This window comes from Capricornis sumatraensis, chromosome 19 (assembly GCF_032405125.1).
Source record: "Capricornis sumatraensis isolate serow.1 chromosome 19, serow.2, whole genome shotgun sequence".
Classification (NCBI taxonomy): Eukaryota; Metazoa; Chordata; class Mammalia; order Artiodactyla; family Bovidae; genus Capricornis; species Capricornis sumatraensis.
In genome coordinates this window covers 62,249,341-62,269,187 of record NC_091087.1, presented here as the reverse complement: position 1 = coordinate 62,269,187, position 19,847 = coordinate 62,249,341, and the positions used below count along the sequence as shown (strand labels likewise).

Sequence of the window (19,847 nt, the reverse complement as noted above, 5' to 3'; positions counted from 1 at the left end):
TTCTCCCATTCTGAAGGTTGTCTTTTTACCTTGTTTATAGTTTCCTTTGCTGTGCAAAAGCTTTTAAGTTTAATTAGGCCCCACTTATTTATTTTTGTTTTCATTTCCATTACTCTAGGAGGTCGATCATAGAGGTTCTTGCTGTTATTTATGTCATAGAGTCTGAACTTAGGATTTATTAAAAAGACATGTACATTTTCTACACGAACACAGTTACATTAAATATAATTAGTTTATTTAGTCTGTAAGTAGATTTTTGCAATTAACTGATTGCGAGAACATTCTTTTGTTGAAAGTGAATTTATTGAGCACTTACTTTGCACCTCAGGGCTTCATGGTATCTGGTTTGTAGGAGACATTTATCAAATGCTTGTGGGACATATAAATAAATCACTGATAGCCAAATGGGAAGATTAATGAAAAGGAATACTCTGAAGAACCAAATCATTCTGAAATGGTTTGTTGTAGATACTGCCAGTATAGCTAGCAAAACTAGAATCTCACCTACAACTCTTTCTTTCAAAAATTGGGTTTCTTTTCCTAAAATTATTAGTCAAGAGGGTAATGAACAGTATCTAGAATGCTGGGAGTCATTTAAGGAATGTTAGAACCATTAATAAAGCCAAATGAGATGTCTCGACCTAGGTGATCTCTTTTAAAGTAGATCCCTAAATTGCCCTCATTGTCTATGGCTTCAGTAATGGTTTACATCTTTTGTTGACCTTATTTTCCTGTCGGGTTTCAGAGTTCATAGCTAATGGAGAGGAGAAATTTTGTGGCTATTTTACTGTCGTAGTGGACTAATCCTGTGTACCATTATTTTTCCACAGGAATGAAATCATGATGAGAAATCTTGTAAGGTGATATACCTGGTCACCTTATTTTCACCCTTCCCTACATTTCTCAGATCATCAAATTATGATTTCCCACTTGACACACACACACTTACTTGATAGGTTTTTTTGTGTTTTTTTTTAACATGGTTTCTTTATGTGCTTCATTTACAGGGGAAGCTTGCTCCATTTTCCGAGTACTCAAGACGATGAGGAGAAGGGAAAGTTCGAAGGTGACCAAGGGACCAGGCAGAGTCAACAGCCCATGAAGCCCAGTAGTCCTGTCAAAGAGCCTGCTGCTCCTACCTCCCAGCAGATGGCCACACAGGAGCCATCCAGTCCTCAAGGGGAAGCAATGGAGATAGATATGCCAGAAGGCCAGAAAGGAGAGTGGAGTACCAGTCAGGAGAAACCTAGTAAAGCCTTGATTGAAAGGCCCAGCCAAAATAACGTAGGGATCCAGACCATAGAACATTCCTTGTGGGTCCCAGAAACTGTTTCAGCAGCAACTCAGACTGTACAGAATGTGTGTGAACAAGGGACCAGTACAGTGGACCAGAACTCGGGAAGACGAGATGCCACAGTTCAGACTGAGAAGGGGACTGGTGAGAGAGCAGTCAGTGCTCCTGGGGATGATACAGAGTCGCTCCATAGCCAGGTGAGAGAGCACGTAGGGTACCTCAGGGGCCCTGTTTTCACCTTTCTGGATTCCCAGAGGATTTAAGTTGTGCTGCTTCCACTTAACAATAATTCTTGACTGTTTTATACAGACCAGTGGTTAAAAGACAAAAACAGTTTATCCGGGATAAGAGACAGGGTGGTGGAAATTCTGAATAGCTATAGCCAAAGGCTATTTCTACAGTCTTTGGTGCTAGAGTTTGTCCAGTAGGTCTTCACTGGCTGAGAAAGCCAGGAGTACAGTTTGGGTCCTGTGGTACTTTTCTGCATTCAATCTTCTGCTGCCATTTTTCATTCTCCTTTATAACCATCAGAGCCAATTGCTTCTCCCCCAAGCTGATTTCACTATGGTTCCCAGAAGGAGTAGAAGTGTGAAGGATAGTGTATCACAGCAGTGGAAACAGCAGTAACAGGGAGAGTTCCCAGGTAACCAGGGACTGCAGAAAGAGGCTGAGAGTAGATACAGTGGGAAGAAAAGTTTTGGGGCTGATGAATATGAGGCTGGAAGACCAGGTTTTTAGAAATAGAGTAGGGATGTGTAGGAACTAGTGAAAATTGAGGGGGTAAATGTACATGCTAACAAGAGGAAGTTCATAAAATTTCATTAGTAACCGTGGTTAAATTGCCTTTTCAGTAAAGCATCATCACTTGAAATCTGCCTAGGAAAGCTTTACTAGTGATGTACCTCTCATTTGAATGGTCCAGGTTGTTTGTTTTATAAAAATAATATAGTTCCTATTTATTGAACACCTACAGTATATCAGCACTGTGCTCAAGACAACCCATGAGGTTGGTATTGTTATTCCCATTTCACAGGTAAAGAAACCAAGCTGAAGAGAGGTTAAGTAACTTGCCCAAGATTTTGCCATCAGTAGGTGGCAGAACTGGAATTTGAACTCAGCATATCTGACTTCAGAATCGGTATTCTTTTCATTATGCTATGTTGCTTTTCTATTTTTTAATCATAGCTTGTGTAGTCTTGTTCTGTTTATCCGTGCCTCTCCAAAAATTCTGTTTATATTAGCCTTTTATACTAACACTGTCTGAGACCTAGGACCTTCTCAATTCATACAGATTCAAAATAACATAGCCTTTTGGATATAGGAGCTGTAGCACATCAGACCCTATTTTGCAGCTGTTTATTTTACTCTTAAAGTGCTTGTATTCGCCACATAATAATTTGGTTTCTCTGCCTTTATAACAAGGGTTAAAACTTGTACCTTAAAGACAGCAGTCACATGAATGCCTCTAGATGGTGTCTTGCTTTACTCCCTCATATTCTCCCTCTGTCAACTAGGGAAATAATCCCTGCTCCTGTGTCGTGACGAGGAGGAGCCAGTGAGTGAGCCAGAGTGTTAGTTAAGGCCCAGGCTTTGGAGTCAGACGTCATCTAGATGTCTTGAAAGTTGAATGAGATGAAGTTTGCAAAGCCCTTAGTGCTGGGTGTGACACACAGTAAATGCTCAGTATATACTGGCTGCTGTTGTGACCTATTGATTATTGTTTTAAATGCCACTACTGCAGCTGTTAGCAACACAACCATCACTTACGCTGTACTACTGCTATGTCATGCAGAGTGAAACAGCACATTTAAAAGCTAGTTCCTCCTGCCAAGGAAAGAAAAGTGCTCAAAAGAGTAAATAGTGAATGGGTACAGAGTTTCAGTTGGGAAAGATAAAAAGAGTTATAGAGAAATGAATACAGTGATGTTTATGAAAGTGTGACTGTACATAATGCTACAAACTGTCTATTTAAAAGTGGTTAAAGTCAGTAATTTTTATGTTAAGTATATTTTACCACAATAAAAAAAATATAAATGATGGGTACTGTAACAGAAATTGGGATTGGTATGCCATCTTTTGAAGAGTGATTAGAAAATGATAAGGCTCTATGGACATCTTCTGAATGTTGGTGCTTTTTATCTCCTGCAGTCTGGGTAGGACTCAGGTCAGGCTCAGAGAAAAAGCATAGGCAGCCTACCTTTGACATTGCTTAAATTTCCATTTGTGTGTCAGGTGGGCCTGGAGCCAGGTTTTCTGTGAAGTGAAAGTGTGGCTTTATTTTCATTTTATTTTCCCTTAATTATAACAAGATCCTCAAGTTACGTATCTTTACAGAAACCTCCTTTCAGAATACTATTTGAAGAGAGTAAGCCTAACTTTGTTTTTATCTGCCGCCTTTTCCCTTCTCTTCTTTCTTACTCTATCAGAGATGTTTATTTAGGTATTTCTCTTGATGTGATCATTTACCTGGCTGTTGTAATGGAAGACTACAGGGAGGCTTTTGGCTGCATTTTAAGGATACACGTAAAGCACACCAAAAGCTTTTAGACTTCTGTGATTGAGGATCTGATCACCGTGTGTGCAGCTAGCAGGTCCAGGCTGCTGTGGTTCTTAGGCAGAGGCACCCTGGTAACTGGTGTGTGACAGACCAGTACCTTGACCATTCATTAACCAGAGTTGTTTGTATAGACAGAGTTATTTTAAGGAATTGGTTGAATAAGTTTCCATGCACTTTATTTGTATTTATTCACATAATTTTCGTAGATATTTCACCCTAACATGAAGTTGGACTGGGAATTCTTCAGGTAAATTACTTTAGGTAAAATATTGCCACACTGTAATGAAAAACCAGGCTCACCATTATTGCGGTGGCACATATAACTCTTCTGAAAGACGCTTGACACTGTCACTGACCTTGACACTGATTGCAGAAAGTAGTATCTGTCTACTGTAGGGGAAATCAGGTGGGAGAAAAAAGCATGCGTTTCCTTTCACAGTTACAGAGCTGTGGGGCAGAAGGGGTGGGGTTGTGGATGTGGATAAATATGATACAGATGTTATGGGAAAACATGTATGTAATAGTTGTCATAAAAATGTAGGGTCTCATTTAAACTATGTAACTGACTATTCTTTATGATACAACTAGATACAAAATCCTAATTTGCTAATGTCCTCTATTTCAGGACACTAGCTCAACTCTTTAGTTACAGTCTATTATTTGAAATACATTAAATATTTCATATTTAATTCTGGGAGAAATCAATGTGTCTTGCTTCAGGAATAAATATACCATAGTTTTCACTTACGAATGCAAGAAAAACAGACTGCACTGAGATTTTCAGATCTTATTCTGTTTTATATAAAGTTCTAAAGAATGCCTTCCTTTTATCTGAAGACCTTGCAAGTGTAAATTTTATGCTGATTGATAAGTCAGCAACAGAATCAGAAGAATTATAATCTCTAATGTGCTTTTAGGGGATCAACATTTCACTTAAAAATCCTAGATATAAGTGCTAGATGTTATGATTTTGATTTAGACTGAAATAGGTTTTTAGGTGAAACTGATAAAAACTCCTCTCACTAGACAGCTGGCCCATCTCTAGTGTTACCCATAAGTGAATAGAAACAGAGCAGCTGGAAAATTCCATCACTCGAGATTCATGGAACCTCTGAACAGTGCTCATCGTGAAGAAGTTGACTTGTGAGTCTGCCAGTTTGCAGGGAGACTCATGCCTGTGCTCTCTGTTTTCTGTCATAGGGAGAGGAAGAGTTTGATATGCCTCAGCCCCCACACGGCCACGTCTTGCATCGCCACATGAGAACGATTCGTGAGGTCCGCACGCTTGTCACTCGTGTCATCACAGATGTGTATTATGTGGACGGGACAGAAGTAGAAAGAAAAGTAACTGAGGTAATACATACTTGGGTCTATGTGGCAGATTTCTTTCCGTAGAAAAATTACCCTGGTTTTCCGCCTCCATCCCTCTTCCCTATGCAGCTAGCTGCTAATGCTTCGTTTTCCTTCCTCCTTCTGTGAGAAAGATTTAAGAACTGGGTTAGAGTTCTGTTTTTCCCAACCATGGGTTTGCTGTCTGACCTTTGGTTTGTCAGTTATTTAACCAGTCCCAGAACAGTGGTGAGTCTGTCAGGTATAAAGATTTTATGTGTTATTTTTAATCCTTGGAAACTAATGAAGTCTAGAATCTCCAGCTTAGCAGCATGTATTTTCTCATTGTTTCTTACTGTTTTCTCACGTTATCATTTTTTACTCATTGATCTTGGTCTCCATCCATGTGTGGTTATGAGCCTATAGTAGGAAGTGTACCTTTATTTTTTAGTAGAATTCACTATGAACTCATTCCCAGTGTCAGTGGAATATTGATGTTTATTGACTGTTACAGTGGACAGTGTTGTATGCTGCTTTGTTTAGATCTAACAGTGGCTGCTGCTGCTAAGTCGCTTCAGTCGTGTCCGACTCTGTGTGACCCCAGAGACGGCAGCCCACCAGGCTCCCCAGTCCCTGGGATTCTCCAGGCAAGAACACTGGAGTGGGTTGCCATTTCCTTCTCCAATGCATGAAAGTGAAAAGTCAAAGTGAAGTCGCTCAGTCGTGTTGACTCTTAGCGACCCCATGGACTGCAGCCCACCAGGCTCCTTTGTCCATAGGATTTTCCAGGCAAGAGTACTGGAGTGGGGTGCCATTGCCTTCTCCAACAGTGGCTGAGGTTAGATTTTCTAGAATTAAAGATCTGGCACTTTTTTTCTTGGTACATATGTTGATATCTGGTACATATGTTAATGTTCTTATTTAATCGCTTACTTATGTCTGACTCTTGTGCAACCCCATGGGCTGTAGCCCGCCAGGCTCCTCTGTCCATGAAATTTCCCAGGCAAGAACATTGGAGTGGGTTGAAATTTCCTTCCCCAGGGGGTCTTCTTGATCCAGGGATCGAAACCATCTGCATTGGCAGGTGGATTTTTTTACCACTAAGCTACCAGGGAAGCCCACATATGTTAATATCTTGGTGCATACGCTGATAAAATATTATGTTTTACGTTTTCAGTGTTCATTTATGTGATGCACGGGGCCTTTGTTGCTGCTCGTGGGCTTTCTCTGGTTGTGGCATGTGGAGGCTACTCTTAGATGTGGCGGTTTCTCTTACTGCAGAGCATGGGCCCTAGGGCATGCGGGCTTCAGCAGTTGCAGCTTAGGGCTCTACAGTGCGGTCTCAGTTGTGGCTTGCAGGCTTTGTTGCTCTGTAGCATGTAGGATCCTCCAGGATCAGGGTTGGAACCCGGGTCCCCTGCACTGGCAGGTGGATTCTTAACCCCTGGAACACTGGGGAAGTTCCTGCAGGAACCATTTTACTAATTGACAAGAGACATAGCTATTTTATTCCTTAGTCAAGCACTTTTTTAATTCTGGCAGCTAGCCATATAGGAGATTGCGCTCTGGGAGAATTAAACTGGTAAATAGTTTAAGTGGAACATATTATTGCTGCTGTTCATTAATGGGCCATTATGGCCCTCATGTCAGAAAGTATTTAATTTTAGTTTGAGAAATTGTCTTATATTCTTTATTATACACCAGATGACAGAAATATTTCTTTTAAAATGCTGGTTTACCTTCAATTTTTTAAAAATTTATTTTAAATGAAACAAAGATGAATATTTTTAATGATAAAAGGTACAATTTCACAAAGAAGATAGACATCATAAACCATTAGACACTTTTAATAAGAAAGAAAGATACATAAAGCAAATATCAGAAGAAATATAAGGGAAAAGAAAAAATACATAATCACAGACATATGCAGAAAAAATAAGAGCATCTTTGATGTCAGTAATTTAAATATAATTTATATTAAGCGTATCCTACAGAAATATATTTAAAATTTTGTATCTCATGCATTGTTATTTAGATGTCCATAGGACATTTAGAAAAATTGACAAGAAAATAAACATTACTAAATTTCAGAAAGTGGAATTCTTTTTTGTGTGTGTGATTCACTTATACACACTTGTTATTTTTGAAATTATTTTCCATTATAGGTTATTGCAAGATATTGACTAGGTTCCCTGTGCTATACAGTAAACCTTTGTTGCTTGTTGTATATCTGTTTTTTTAAATTAGAAATCTAGCATTCTAGTCATGGTAAATCAAACAAGTGGAATCAAAATGTCATAAAGTTTTTAGTTAGGCAAAAATTCATACGTTTTATAAAATATATATATTACATATATGTATACAAAAGCTTTTCTGCTGTGCTTGATAAAGCCTTGAGAGAGAACATCAAAAAAAGGAGATGGAGAAATTGGAAAACATAAACTGAATGAAATAAGAGCACTAAATATGAAACAGAAAAAGTGAAACAAACTAGATAAAAGATCCTCATATAGTCCAGTCATTTTTAAATGTGGCTGCCCATTAGAAACGTATCTGGACCTCTGGCAAAAAAAAAAAAAAAGCAATACCTGGATATTTGTAGTTTTCAAAATAGTTCAAGGTAATTCTGATATGCATATGGATCTTAAAAAGTGATTACAGGTTTTTCTATTAAATGGTAGTTTAGGTGATACAGAATTACATAATTTTTCTGTTGACCAATCATGATACAGTGGTATTAGATGAGTAATAGTTACATAATCACAATAGTAAAAGATGTTTATCATTTTTCATAATCAAAAGATAATTATAAAAAATAAAATATAATTACAGTTGAAAGCCATAATGGGAACATGGCTGCTGCTAAGTCGCTTCAGTCGTGTCCGACTCTGTGCGACCCCAGAGACGGCAGCTCACCAGGCTCCCCTGTCCCTGAGATTCTCCAGGCAAGAACACTGGAGTGGGTTGTCATTTCCTTCTCCAATGCAGGAAAGTGAAAAGTGAGAGTGAAGTCGCTCAGTCATGTCTGACTCTTCGTGACCCCATGGACCATGCAGCCTACCAGGCTCCTCTGTCCATGGGATTTTCCAGGCAAGAGTAATGGAGTGGGTTGTCATTGCCTTCTCCAATGGGAACATGATTAACTGTAAATATAAAATAATTACATACAGTTTGGGGGGGAGGTCAAGCAGAGTGATGTGGTAAGTAAGTGGAAATGCATACAGGCACATGTTTTCATCTGCTCAGCCAGTCTATGTCTTTGGTTGTTGCATTTAATCCATTTACAGTTAAGGTAATTATCAATATGTATGATCCTATTACCATTTTCTTAATTGTTTGGGGTTTATTTTCTGTAGGTCTTTTCCTTCTTTTGTGTTTCTTGCCTAGAGAAATTCCTTTAGCATTTGTTATAAAGCTGGTTTGGTGGTGCTGGATTTTCTTAACTTTGCTTGTCTTGAAAGCTTTTGATTTCTCCATCAAATCTGAAAGAGAGTCTTGCTGGATGGAGTCGTCTTAGTTGTAGGTTTTTCCCCTTCATCACTTTAAATATATCATGCCTTTCCCTTCTGGCTTGTAGAGTTTCTGTTGAGAAACCAGCTGATAGCCTGGTGGGAGTTCCCTTGTATGTTGTCATTTTTCTATTGTTGCTTTTAATATTTATCTCTGTCTTTAATTTTTGTCAGTTTGATTACTGTGTGTCTCAGTGTGTTCCTCCTTGGGTTTATCCTGCCTGGGACTCTGTGCTTCTTGGGCTTGGTTTGTTTGTTTCGTTTCCCATGTTTGGGAAGTTTTCAGCTATTATTTCTTCAAATATTTTCCTCTGGTCCTTTCTCTTCTCCTTCTGGAATCTGTATAATGCGAATATTGGTGCGTTTACTGTTGTCCCAGAGGTCTCTTAGGCTGTCTTCATTTCTTTTCATTCCTTTTTCTATATTCTATTCTGTGGCAGTGATTCCCACCTTTCTGTCCTCCAGATCATTTATCTGATCTTCTGCCTTAGTTATTCTGCTGTTGATTCCTTCTGGTGTATTATTCATCTGTTTGTTTTTTCTTTAGTTTTTCTAGGTCTTTAAGCTTCCCTGGTGGCTCAGATGGTAAAGCGTCTCTGTCTACAATGTGGGAGACCCAGGTTCGATCCCTGGGTCAGGAAGATCCCCTGGAGAAGGAAATGGCAACCCACTCCAGTACTCTTGCCTGGAAAATTCCATGGACGGAGGAGCCTGGTGGGCTGCAGTCCGTGGGGTCGCAAAGAGTTGGACACGACTGAGCGACTTCACTTTGTTTCTTTCTAGGTCTTTGGTAAATGTTTCTTGCATCTCTTCAAGCTTTGCCTCCATTCTTTTTTCTGAGATCCTGAATCATATTCACTATCATTATTCTGAGTTCTTTTTCTGGAGCATTGCCTATCTCCACTTCATTTATTTGTTTTTCTGGGGTTTTATCTTGTCCCTTCATCTGGGACATAACTTTCTGCTTTTTCATGCTGATTAACTTTCTGTAATGTGGTTTTGTTTTACTCACTGTGTGTTTGTGGTTATTCTTGCCTTTCTGTCTGTCCTCTGATGGAGGAGGCTAAGAGGCTTGTGTAAGCTTCCTGATGGGAGGGACTGGTGATGGGAACACTTGGGTCTTGCTCTGGTGGGCAGTGCCTTGCTCAGTAAAGCTTTAATCCAGTTATCTGCTGATGGGTGGGGTTGAGTCCTTGATAGGTGTTTGGCCTGAGGTGACCCAGCCTTGGGCTCTATGGTAGTAGGATTAATGGCGACCTCCAAGAGGGTTTATACCAAAGGGGACCTTCCCAGACAGCTGCTGCCAGTCTCCCCTGTCCCTGTGGCGAGCCCCTGCTGACCCACACCTCCACAGGAGACCCTACCACACTAACAGGTAGCTTTGGTTCAGTTTCCTGTGGGCTCACTGCTCCTTTGCTCTGAGCCTTGATGCACAGAAGGGTTTGTTTGTGCTCTCTAAGGCTGGAGTGTCTGTTTCCTCCAGTCCTGTGGAAGTCTTTATAATCAAGTGCCGCTGGCCTTCAAGGCCAGATTCCCTGGGGATTCCCAGTCCCTTTGTTGGATCCCCAGGCTGGGAAGCCTGACGTGGGGTTCAGAAATTTCACAACAGTGGGAGAACTTCTCTGGTATTACCATTCTGCAGTCTGTGGGTCACCTACCCGGTGGGTATGAGGTTTGATTTTTTAGTGAGTGTGCCCCTCCTACCGTCTCTCTGCGCCTTCTTCATTGTCTTTGGACATGGGGTATCTTTTTCTGGTGGTTTCCAGTGTCCTCCTGTCTATGGTTATTCAACAGCTAGTTGTGATTTTGGTGCTCTCGCAGGAGACGAGTGCATGTTCCTCTACTCCACCATCTTGAACTGGAGCACTACCTTCAATTTTATGTTTGCAAAATTTTTTTCAATGTTATTACCATCTTGGAGAAATTACGAACTTAGCAGCTTTACAGAAAAACAGTTTGCTTTCATGACAAGGTTTTGTAGCTGTTTAGTCTACTCTGAAGTCTGTGCCAGGTGCTGTTTTAAGTGTTACACATATTACTTCATTATTTCATTTATGAGGCTTTTTAAAGTATATATCTGGAAACAGTAGGCTTGTTAGATATTCTGAGAGGGAAAAAAATTCCATGGTCGTAAATATTACGTTTGAGAAAACACCAAGAACTGTAACCATCCCTTCCCCCATTGTGGGAATTCACAATGCATATTACATTAAAGACCTTAAGAAGTCTTACAGTAAAGATACTTATTTTATTGTGTAACCTAGAACTTCCCAAACTTATTTGACCATTGAACACTTTTTACAGTAATGTTTGTTATATCCCTGTGTTACATAGTTTGGGAAACACTGCTGTAATTAAATAAAATAATAATAGCAGCTAACATATATTGCAGTTGGTGATGGACAGGGAGGCCTGGTATGCTGCAGTCCATGGGGTCACAAAGAATCGGACACGACTGAGCGACTGAACTAACTGAACTGAACATTTATTGGTCACTGGCTATATGCCTGGCACTATTCTAAGGACTTTTAAGTGATTTAACTTAATTTAATTCTCACAACTAAGGTATGGAGTAGATATTATTCTCATTTTACATTCAAGAAACTGAGGCATAGCAAGTTAAACTCACTTGCTTGATACTGTATAGCTAATGAACAGAGGAAGTGGCATTTATTCCCGGCAGTCTGATTCCAGAGCCTGCCTTCCTGACTGCTGCGATGTGCAGTCTCTTAAGAGTGGAAGGGACGTGTGTCAGAAGGAAGGTCTGTGTAGGAGTTGAGAAGAGGAAGAAACTCGTTTGAAGGGAATTTTGACAAATCCTTTGGGTAAGGGCCAGAAAGTAATTTAGTTCAACATTGAAGGTTTTAGATATTGAGAGATTCAGGGAAAAGGACATTCCATTTAAAAAGAAGCCTTGGCGGGCAAAGGCACAGAGGCAGAAAGTAAAGAGAACACAGGTGGGAATAGTCCAGTTGGTAGCCAGGCTAAAGATGTGAAGGTGGACAGGTCGAGGTCAGAGGATTCTGGGAACTTTCCCTCATCTCTTGTAGCCTTTGATTATTATCTTTTATTCATTTATTTACCCGCAACTTCTCTGTTGCTGTGTTCTTAGCACTACTATGAAGATAAAAAGACAGGGTCCCTATTCTCTTAGGAGCATACACTTGGCGTGCAAGCAATCCAGAACTGTGGTCGCTGCAGTAGAGAGGTGGGAAAGCTGTGTTAGAAGGAGGGCTTAGAGCCTGTGAGTGGACCTGAAGGGGGCTGAGAGGCCTCACAGCAGATGTGTGCTCAGGAGTGGGGCAGAGAAGGGGCAGGGGCGGAGGACGCTGCAGGCAGAGTGAAGACGCTTGCCCGTGTTGTAGACTCCGTGGCGTGCTTAATGAGTATCCAGGATGCAGTGAGAACGAAAGGGTGGGGACTGAGGAGAGAGGATGCTCTTGAGGTTGCTCAGGGCCCAGAGCACGAGGCTTTGTATACCACGGTTGTATACCAGAGTTTCGATTTTTATCTGATTTTTTCTTTTTAGATTTTTATCTTTTATGTGATGGAGAGCCTTTAAAGAATTTGGGGGAAAGGAATGATATACTCAGATTTGCATACTGGGAAGGTCTGATTGGAGCAGTGTAACAGTTGATTGGAACAGGAGAGGTTAGAGGCAAAGTTCAGACCAGAGGCAGCGAGTGTTGAATTTGGGCAGTAGCAGCAGGGATTGAGAGGAATGAAGCAGATGTAAAATACATAAAGAACATACAGAAGGTGAAGTTGATGGGCTGCTGAATTCCTGACCACAGGGATTATGGCAGAGGGAGGGACCATATATGATGCCTGGGCTTTCTGCTAGGGCAGATAGATGTGTGCTCAGTTGCTCAGTCATGTCCTACTCTTTGCAACCGTTTGGACTGTAGCCCACCAGGCTCCTCTGTCCGTGGGATTTTATTGGCAAGAATACAGGAGTGAGTTGCCATTTCCGCTTCCAGGAATCTGCCTGACCAGGGATCGAACCCACGTCTCCTCTGTCTCCTGCGTTGTAGGCAGATTCTTTACCCACTGAACCGTTAGGGAAGCCAGATAGATGGTGGTACCATTTACTGCTACTGCTACTGCTAAGTCACTTCAGTCGTGTCCGACTCTGCGACCCCGTAGACAACAGCCCACCAGGCTCCCCTGTCTGTAGGATTCTCCAGGCAAGAACATTGGAGTGGGTTGCCATTTCCTTCTCCAGTGCATGAAAGTGAAGTTGCTCAGTCGTGTCCAACCCTCAGCAACCCCATGGACCGCAGCTTTCCAGGCTCACTGTCAACGGGATTTTCCAGGCAAGAGCACTGGAGTAGGGTGCCATTGCCTTCTCCAGGTACCATTTACTGGGAGAATATAAATAGGACACAGGTTTATGAGAGAAGATCCTTCCTTCAGTAAATATTTATTTAAAGCCACTTTTGTGGCAGGCACTGTGCTATTTGGAGGATAAATCCAGAGAAGATGGTTGCTACTCTGTCTTACTGTGGCCTCTGTATCTAGGAAGAAGGACACGCAGGAAAAAGAATAAGCAAATACATTAAAAAGATCTTAACAGGCCAGCTTGGAGCCTGGACCCAAGTCATTATAAGAACAAGGCCTGAACTTCTAAATGTAAGGTCGGACCCCTGGGGGCCATGATGGGCCGCCCTTTCTCTCCCCAGCCAGGGGTCGGGGGTGGGGGGTGTCTCTAACAGAAGGAGCCTCCCAGATCCCGGGGACCAATGACAGCACACTTTGCCAGCTAAAGCCACCCCACCCCAGCCATGTAGAAGGACCTGTCAGCCTGCAACCTATCCGAACCCCCATCCATCTAGCCTGAGCATCCCTCCAACGAGCGTATAAAAGCCACCCACAACACGGTTCGGCCGCGGCCTTCCTCGACCTGCCTCGTTCGGGTCCGGGAACCCCACCCGGGAGCGCTTCGCCATTAAAAAGCCTGTTAGACACTCTTTTCGGGGTCCTGGTCGTCTTTACCTAACACTAAACAGTTGCAAAAGCAGGTGTACGTTGCTGCTGCTCTTTGGGTCTCCTTTCCAACTGAGAAGCCACCTGGAGTCCCAGCCCACTGGACTGGTCTTGCCCCTGCTTGCTTGCTATGTTCACGAGGAGTTGACTTAAGTTCTGGGCTCCCAACACATGCTTTAGTTCAGTGACCTTGGCAGATGATGCTGATTCAGATCTGGCTAGAGTAGGAGATAAATGATAGGAGATGGTGAGTGGAGAGGGGTGAGATTTCTGGAGATGGTGCAGGTTCTGGTAATAACGCTGGTGAATGAAGATGCTGGGGTAGAGGAGAGGAAAAGGTTGATGGTGTGATTAGATCGGGAAAGCTTGTTGCTGGATGGGTCATCTGTTGGTTGTTAGCCTCAAAAATGATCATGAAAATAGGGGGAGACGGGGAGGCTGTGAACCAGGTGTAAGGTGTTCATGCATGAGAGGGATTGGGAGGGTGTGGGTGAGGTAAGGAGAGAGTTTAACGGAACGACAGATAATGGTTTGTTTGGTAGGAGCAAGAAGTAGGGAGGTAGAAATGATCTGTTAATGGCAATGGGGAGCAAGGAGGCCTCTCATCTCCAAATTCTTTTTTTTTTTTAATATTTATTTCTATTTATCTGTTTAGCTGTGCTGAGTCTTAGTTGCTGCACGCAGGATCTTTAGCTGTGGCATGTGAACTCTTAGCTGCAGCGTGTGGGATCCAGTTCCCCAATCGGGTTGAGGTTTGGTTAAGGAAAATCAGCCCCTGCTAAAGAGAGCTGCAAGGGATGTGAGAGGCACTGGGGACGTCCAGGATTCATTGAAGGCAAGGAAATGGAGAGGAGTTTGAGTTTTAGAGGGGTTAAGATACACGTGTCCCTGGTATATCCAAGGGTAAGAGTTCAGTAGGCATTTGTATCTGAGAGCTTAGAGCTGAGTCATCATTGTGTTGTTGGTAGACAGGTCAGAATAAGTCGTGTAAGACTGGCCAAGGAAAACACGAAGAGTGAGGAGAGAAGTGAGAACAGACTCCTGGGAAATACTAATTTAAAATGAATAGGCTGAGGAAGAGGAGCCAAAAACAAATATAAGTAGAGCTAGCTAAACAGGTAGAATGAAAAGAAGAAAGAGTGACTTTATAGATTTTAGAGAAGAGATTTTCAAGAAAGGAGTAGTCAAACACCATCATTTAATCAGTAGTAGTGTTTAAATGTGTGTGCCTGTGCACGTTGAGTACCGTCTCCCAGAGAGACAATGCACTGTCTGAGTGGGGGTCTGTCTTCTGCTTGTCTCTCCCATCTTCTCTCTGGCAGCCAGCATGGTCATGCACGGACAGTCTAGAGAAGGAAGGCAGATGGGCAGCAGCTGCCCTGTAATCTCTCAGTTCTGTGCCCAGAGAGGACACTGCTGGTCAATTCTAGAACCTTTCCTTATTAAGCCTGGGGATTAGCTTCAGAGGGTGCTTCAGACTGAGCTCCAGGCAACCACTACCAGTCCATCAAAGCAGGCACGGGAGTGAGATGGAGTCAGTTTGATATTCCTCTCCTCTGTAGGTATCAGAAATTCAAATATTTTGCTTACTATCTTTTTGGTCTTCATTTTTATAAACAGTAATACCATTATATATCAGTTTTTGCCTGTGATTTTAAATTTCCTTAATCGTGTATTGAAATACCTAATTTCTAACAGCTTGTCAGGCCACCCACTGCTGCAATCAGGTACCCATAGGGCTCCTGACCACTCTTTCTCCCCCTCTAACCTGCCTGCTTCCCTGCCTTCCTTCACCTAGAGCGTTACCTCTCTTCTCTGCGTTGGAATCCTTGCTGGCATCTCAGCAGCCAAAGATTGTGAACTTGTTCAGTAAAAAGATAATTTAACTTAGCTCCAGTAATAGAGGTCCCCTCCTCCTGATCTAGTACCACCTTCGTTCACTTATTCTATTGAAGTATATATTCCCTATAGAATGCACAGGTCTTAAATGTTCAGCTCAGTGGTTTTGACAATGTCACCACTACTCAAAGCAAGATACAGAACATTTCCATTATTCCAGAAAGTTCCTTCCTAATTCCCAACTCTAAACTGAAATTTCTTGCCCTCTAGGACTGTACAGTCATCACAGTAGCATTATGTTCTTGTGGCGTTTCTGAGCCGTTGTACCCTTTCTTCTTGCAGGAGACCGAAGAGCCGATCGTAGAGTGTCAGGAGTGTGAGACGGAAGTCTCCCCTTCACAGACTGGCGGCTCCTCGGGTGACCTGGGGGACGTCAGCTCCTTCTCCTCCAAGGCCTCCAGCTTACACCGCACGTCAAGTGGGACGAGCCTGTCTGCCATGCACAGCAGCGGCAGCTCGGGGAGAGGAGCCGGACAACTCAAAGGGAAAACCAGCGGGACAGAATCTGCCGAGTTTGCCTTGCCCAGCTCCCGAGGAGGCCCAGGAAAGCTGAGGTGCAGACAGGGTCTCCAGAGAGAGAGTCACTGCAGGGGCAGGGTTGCTGCCGTGTTAATGTCATGGGAAAAGGGGAGTCACCGGAAGCCCCCCCATCCTCCGAGGATCGTCAGCTCCTCTTCCTCCCCTTTTCACTCCTCTCCTGTCTGGGGTTTGTGTGGGAGGTAGGGTGGAGCCCTGTGGGAGCTAGGCTTCCTGAGCAACTGGAAAGCAGGTGAGGGGACCTTGGGAATGCTGGCCCAGGCTCCTGCCCCTCGCCCCCCACGCTCTGCAGCCTGTGGGTGCTTTGGTTGGGAGCACAGGAAGTTCGGGGTAGTGGCCCCAACCTGACACGTTCCCTAGCTTTTTGTTTTCCTCTACAGGTACCCAGAGCCTGAAGTACAGGCGAAGGCAGGGCAGGAGTGGATGTGCTGTTTTTGAGGGCAGCAGTAGGAAGCTTTGTCAGGAGGGTCTAGACTGGCATGTAGAAGGATGCCCTTTACTTGTTGTCCTGACTCCCGCTCCCAGCTCATTTGGTGGTGGGTGTGTGGACCAGCTTCCTGCTGCCCTGGAGGCTCAGCCCTTGCTGGCCTGGCACGTAGTCTGAGGACCAAGGGGAGACTGTGAAGAAAGGACCCAGTAGCAGGCGCTCTCAGACTAACCTGTCTTCATTCTCCAGTCCTAGAAAAGGGGTCAGTCAGACAGGGACGCCAGTGTGTGAGGAGGATGGTGATGCGGGCCTTGGCATCAGACAGGCAGGGAAGGCTCCAGTCACGCCGCGTGGGCGCGGGCGAAGGGGCCGCCCGCCTTCTCGGACCACTGGAACCAGGTACCCGGGTAGTGTGAGATACACTAGTCTGTGACTTGTTCAGAAAAGAGGGAGTAGAGAGAAGAGAGGGGAGCAGAGAGTATGTGGGGTGTCAGGAGGGAGAAGAGGGGCCCACACTGACTGGGGAGTGGGCCGGGATCAGAGTGAGGCCCCTGAGACACCAGGCTTCTGCCTGCGATGGGGTTAGCAGTGAACGGGCTGGACACCCATGGCCAGGGGAGTGGGAAGATTGATAGATCCGTACTGCTCTTGGCTCCTTCTCACTGCCTTCGCCTGTTTCTTATCTCACTTTAGGGAAACAGCTGTGCCTGGCCCCTTGGGCATAGAGGACATTTCACCTAGCATGTCGCCGGACGATAAATCCTTCACCCGTATCGTGCCTCGAGCGCCAGATTCCAGCAGACGGGCAGACACGGGTGCTGGTGCTTTGCGTCGAAGTGACTCTCCTGAGATTCCATTCCAGACTGCTGCTGGCCCTTCAGATGGCTTAGATGCCTCCTCTCCAGGGAACAGCTTTGTAGGGCTCCGTGTTGTAGCCAAGTGGTCATCCAATGGCTATTTTTACTCTGGAAAAATCACACGAGATGTCGGAGCTGGGAAGTATAAGTTGCTCTTTGACGATGGGTACGAGTGTGACGTGTTGGGCAAAGACATCCTGCTGTGTGACCCCATCCCCCTGGACACGGAAGTGACCGCCCTCTCGGAGGATGAGTATTTCAGTGCAGGTACTGGAAGCAGCCAGAGCCCTCCTAGCACCTCCGTGGCCCTCCACCACCAGCAGGACTCCCCCCAGCCTCTGCTCTCCTGTGCCCTCTAGCCAGGAATTTCATTCCCGACACTGCACGCTCTCACCCCTGGCTGCTTTGCTGTTCTTTGTTCCCCTTGTTAATTTTTGAATAAACTTTGTAGTTTGGAAAGAATGTATAGACACACAGCATCTGCAGTACACACGCAGTGTACTGATAGCACAGAGACGGCCCCTGTGCCCCTCAGCCAGCTATTGTCAACAGTTTACGTTAGCCTGGGACCTGTGTCAGGATGAGACTCTGCCTTGGCGCGTTACCATTAACTCAGTTCCTGACGTGGATTTCCCCAGCTTTTCCGCGTCCTTTTTCTGTTCCAGGATCCAGTTCTGGATTTCTGTACTGCCTTTAGCCCTCACACCTCTCTTGTTTTCGGATCTGTAACACTCTCTGAGCCTTTTCTTGTTTCTCATGACCCTGACGGTTTTGAGGAGTGCGTACTGGTCAGGTAGTTTGCCTGTCCTTCAGTTTGGGTTTGTCTTCTGTTTTCTCTTGGCTGGGTCGGCGTCGGTGAGTTTCTGGAAAGCATGCTGCAGCAGTGCAGGCCCCTCTCACGGCACTGTGTGTGGGAGGGGGTAGGCGACGGCCAGGGCAGCTCTGGCGATGTCCACCTTCATTGGCGGTGAGGGTGACGTCCGCCAGCTTTCTCCAGTTAGTGTTTTTCTATTGCCATTTTCTGTTCTTTCAACTCTGACTTGTAAACTTCCTGCCTTTCTTGGTGGGAACCTTAAGTTGGTGAGAGCGGCAGATATACTAAGATCTTTGTGCTTGGGAAAAAGTTGGTAGTGCTGCGTTTGTACGTCTGCACACTCACCACTTACTCTCTGGTTTGGAAAAATCATGCTTTTGTTTTTAAACTAAACCAGCCAGTACCCTGTACTGGTGATGGTGAGAGATTTCTGTCTGTCACGACTGTCTCATGTGTCCATTCTTTGAATGTATTGCCTCTTCTATAAGGTGATTTGGAGATACATGTTTCATTGAGTTCGCCATTTAAAAGCTTTAATGGGGTTTTTGGGAACAGTGATGGAGTACAGTGGGCAAAAATGCGTCGGTTGAAGCCTCTTCAGACTTTGTTGTGTTTGGACTCCTCAGTAGTTTGCTGTCTGCCGCTTTATTTATTGTTAAATGAACCACCTCCCCTTCTAGTTCTGGGTAACACTTAGCTTCACTTAGCATCAGTAGCACATGGATTGAGATCTTTTATGGCCTGCGATTTACATTGTTTGTGTCAAATGCATTTGTTCCTCTTTCCCTCTTAAGACAGAGCCGGTTTTCTACCCTCCGTGAATTGTGGCATTCAGGGAAAGGGGACTTTGGGTCCCATTGATTGAGGCTGTCTACTGATGTTAGACTAGACCTCTTCATTAGTGTGAAGGGTATTCTTGACCTTGGCCTTCTTTGTGCTCTTGAGGATTTAGTGTGGTGATAGAGATTTAAGCCAGGGGATGAACAAGCAAGGGGAGAGAGAGTGACTCTGGCAGAGGTAAAGAGAGAACCAAGGCCCGCTTTCTCTTTTTTTTTTTCCCCTTGGTACATGCTCTGGGTTTCTATTAGCCCTTCATTCAAGCACTGGCTAACAGGAAAGAATACATTGATTTTTCTTTTCATACAAATGAGAAAGTATTCCCATTAGTGCCCTGTTTTTATATTTGTATTTATCTTTACATAGGTATCTTTTTCATAGCATTGGAAACAGGTCTTGCCCACGATCACACAGCTTTGGTGGCAACAGAATCCGGCCTAGACTCAGATCTCCTGAATTTTAGCCCAGTGTGCTTTTGTGCCCCACACTGAATTCCTTTTAATCTGGAGGCCTTGTCTTTAGGTCCTGAATCAGAGTGAGATCAGAGAAGCAGATAATACAGAGGGAAGCTTAGCGGGGAGAGGCAGGATTTATTTCCTTCCTTTCTCTGCTCTGTATTTCTACTTCGATTTTGCTACACAGACACATGCTTTCTCTTGAAATGATGTCATCTTTCATCTGTGACTTAACTCAAGAATTATCATCCAGCCTCCAAATAAACGAAGAAGGGAAGGTTTAGTAAGTTATAATGGGACCATTAAGAAACCACATGCATTTCATTTTGAGAACCATTTGAATTGC

At 43.8% G+C, this 19,847-nt stretch overlaps 1 protein-coding gene across 3 annotated transcripts in view; it reads left to right on the top strand.

Annotated features, from left to right (window-relative positions):
- TP53BP1 (tumor protein p53 binding protein 1) overlaps positions 1-19,847 on the top strand; it is a 91,857-nt gene that overhangs the window by 63,509 nt on the left and 8,501 nt on the right. For 2 of the 3 annotated variants that reach the window (XM_068991085.1, XM_068991086.1), the window contains 5 exons: positions 1,008-1,491; positions 5,052-5,204; positions 15,857-16,128; positions 16,788-16,937; positions 17,232-17,662. In XM_068991085.1, coding sequence (XP_068847186.1) covers positions 1,008-1,491; positions 5,052-5,204; positions 15,857-16,128; positions 16,788-16,937; positions 17,232-17,662 — 1,490 coding nt within the window. The remainder of the gene's footprint in view (positions 1-1,007; positions 1,492-5,051; positions 5,205-15,856; positions 16,129-16,787; positions 16,938-17,231; positions 17,663-19,847) is intronic. The other variant, XM_068991087.1, reaches the window with a different exon arrangement.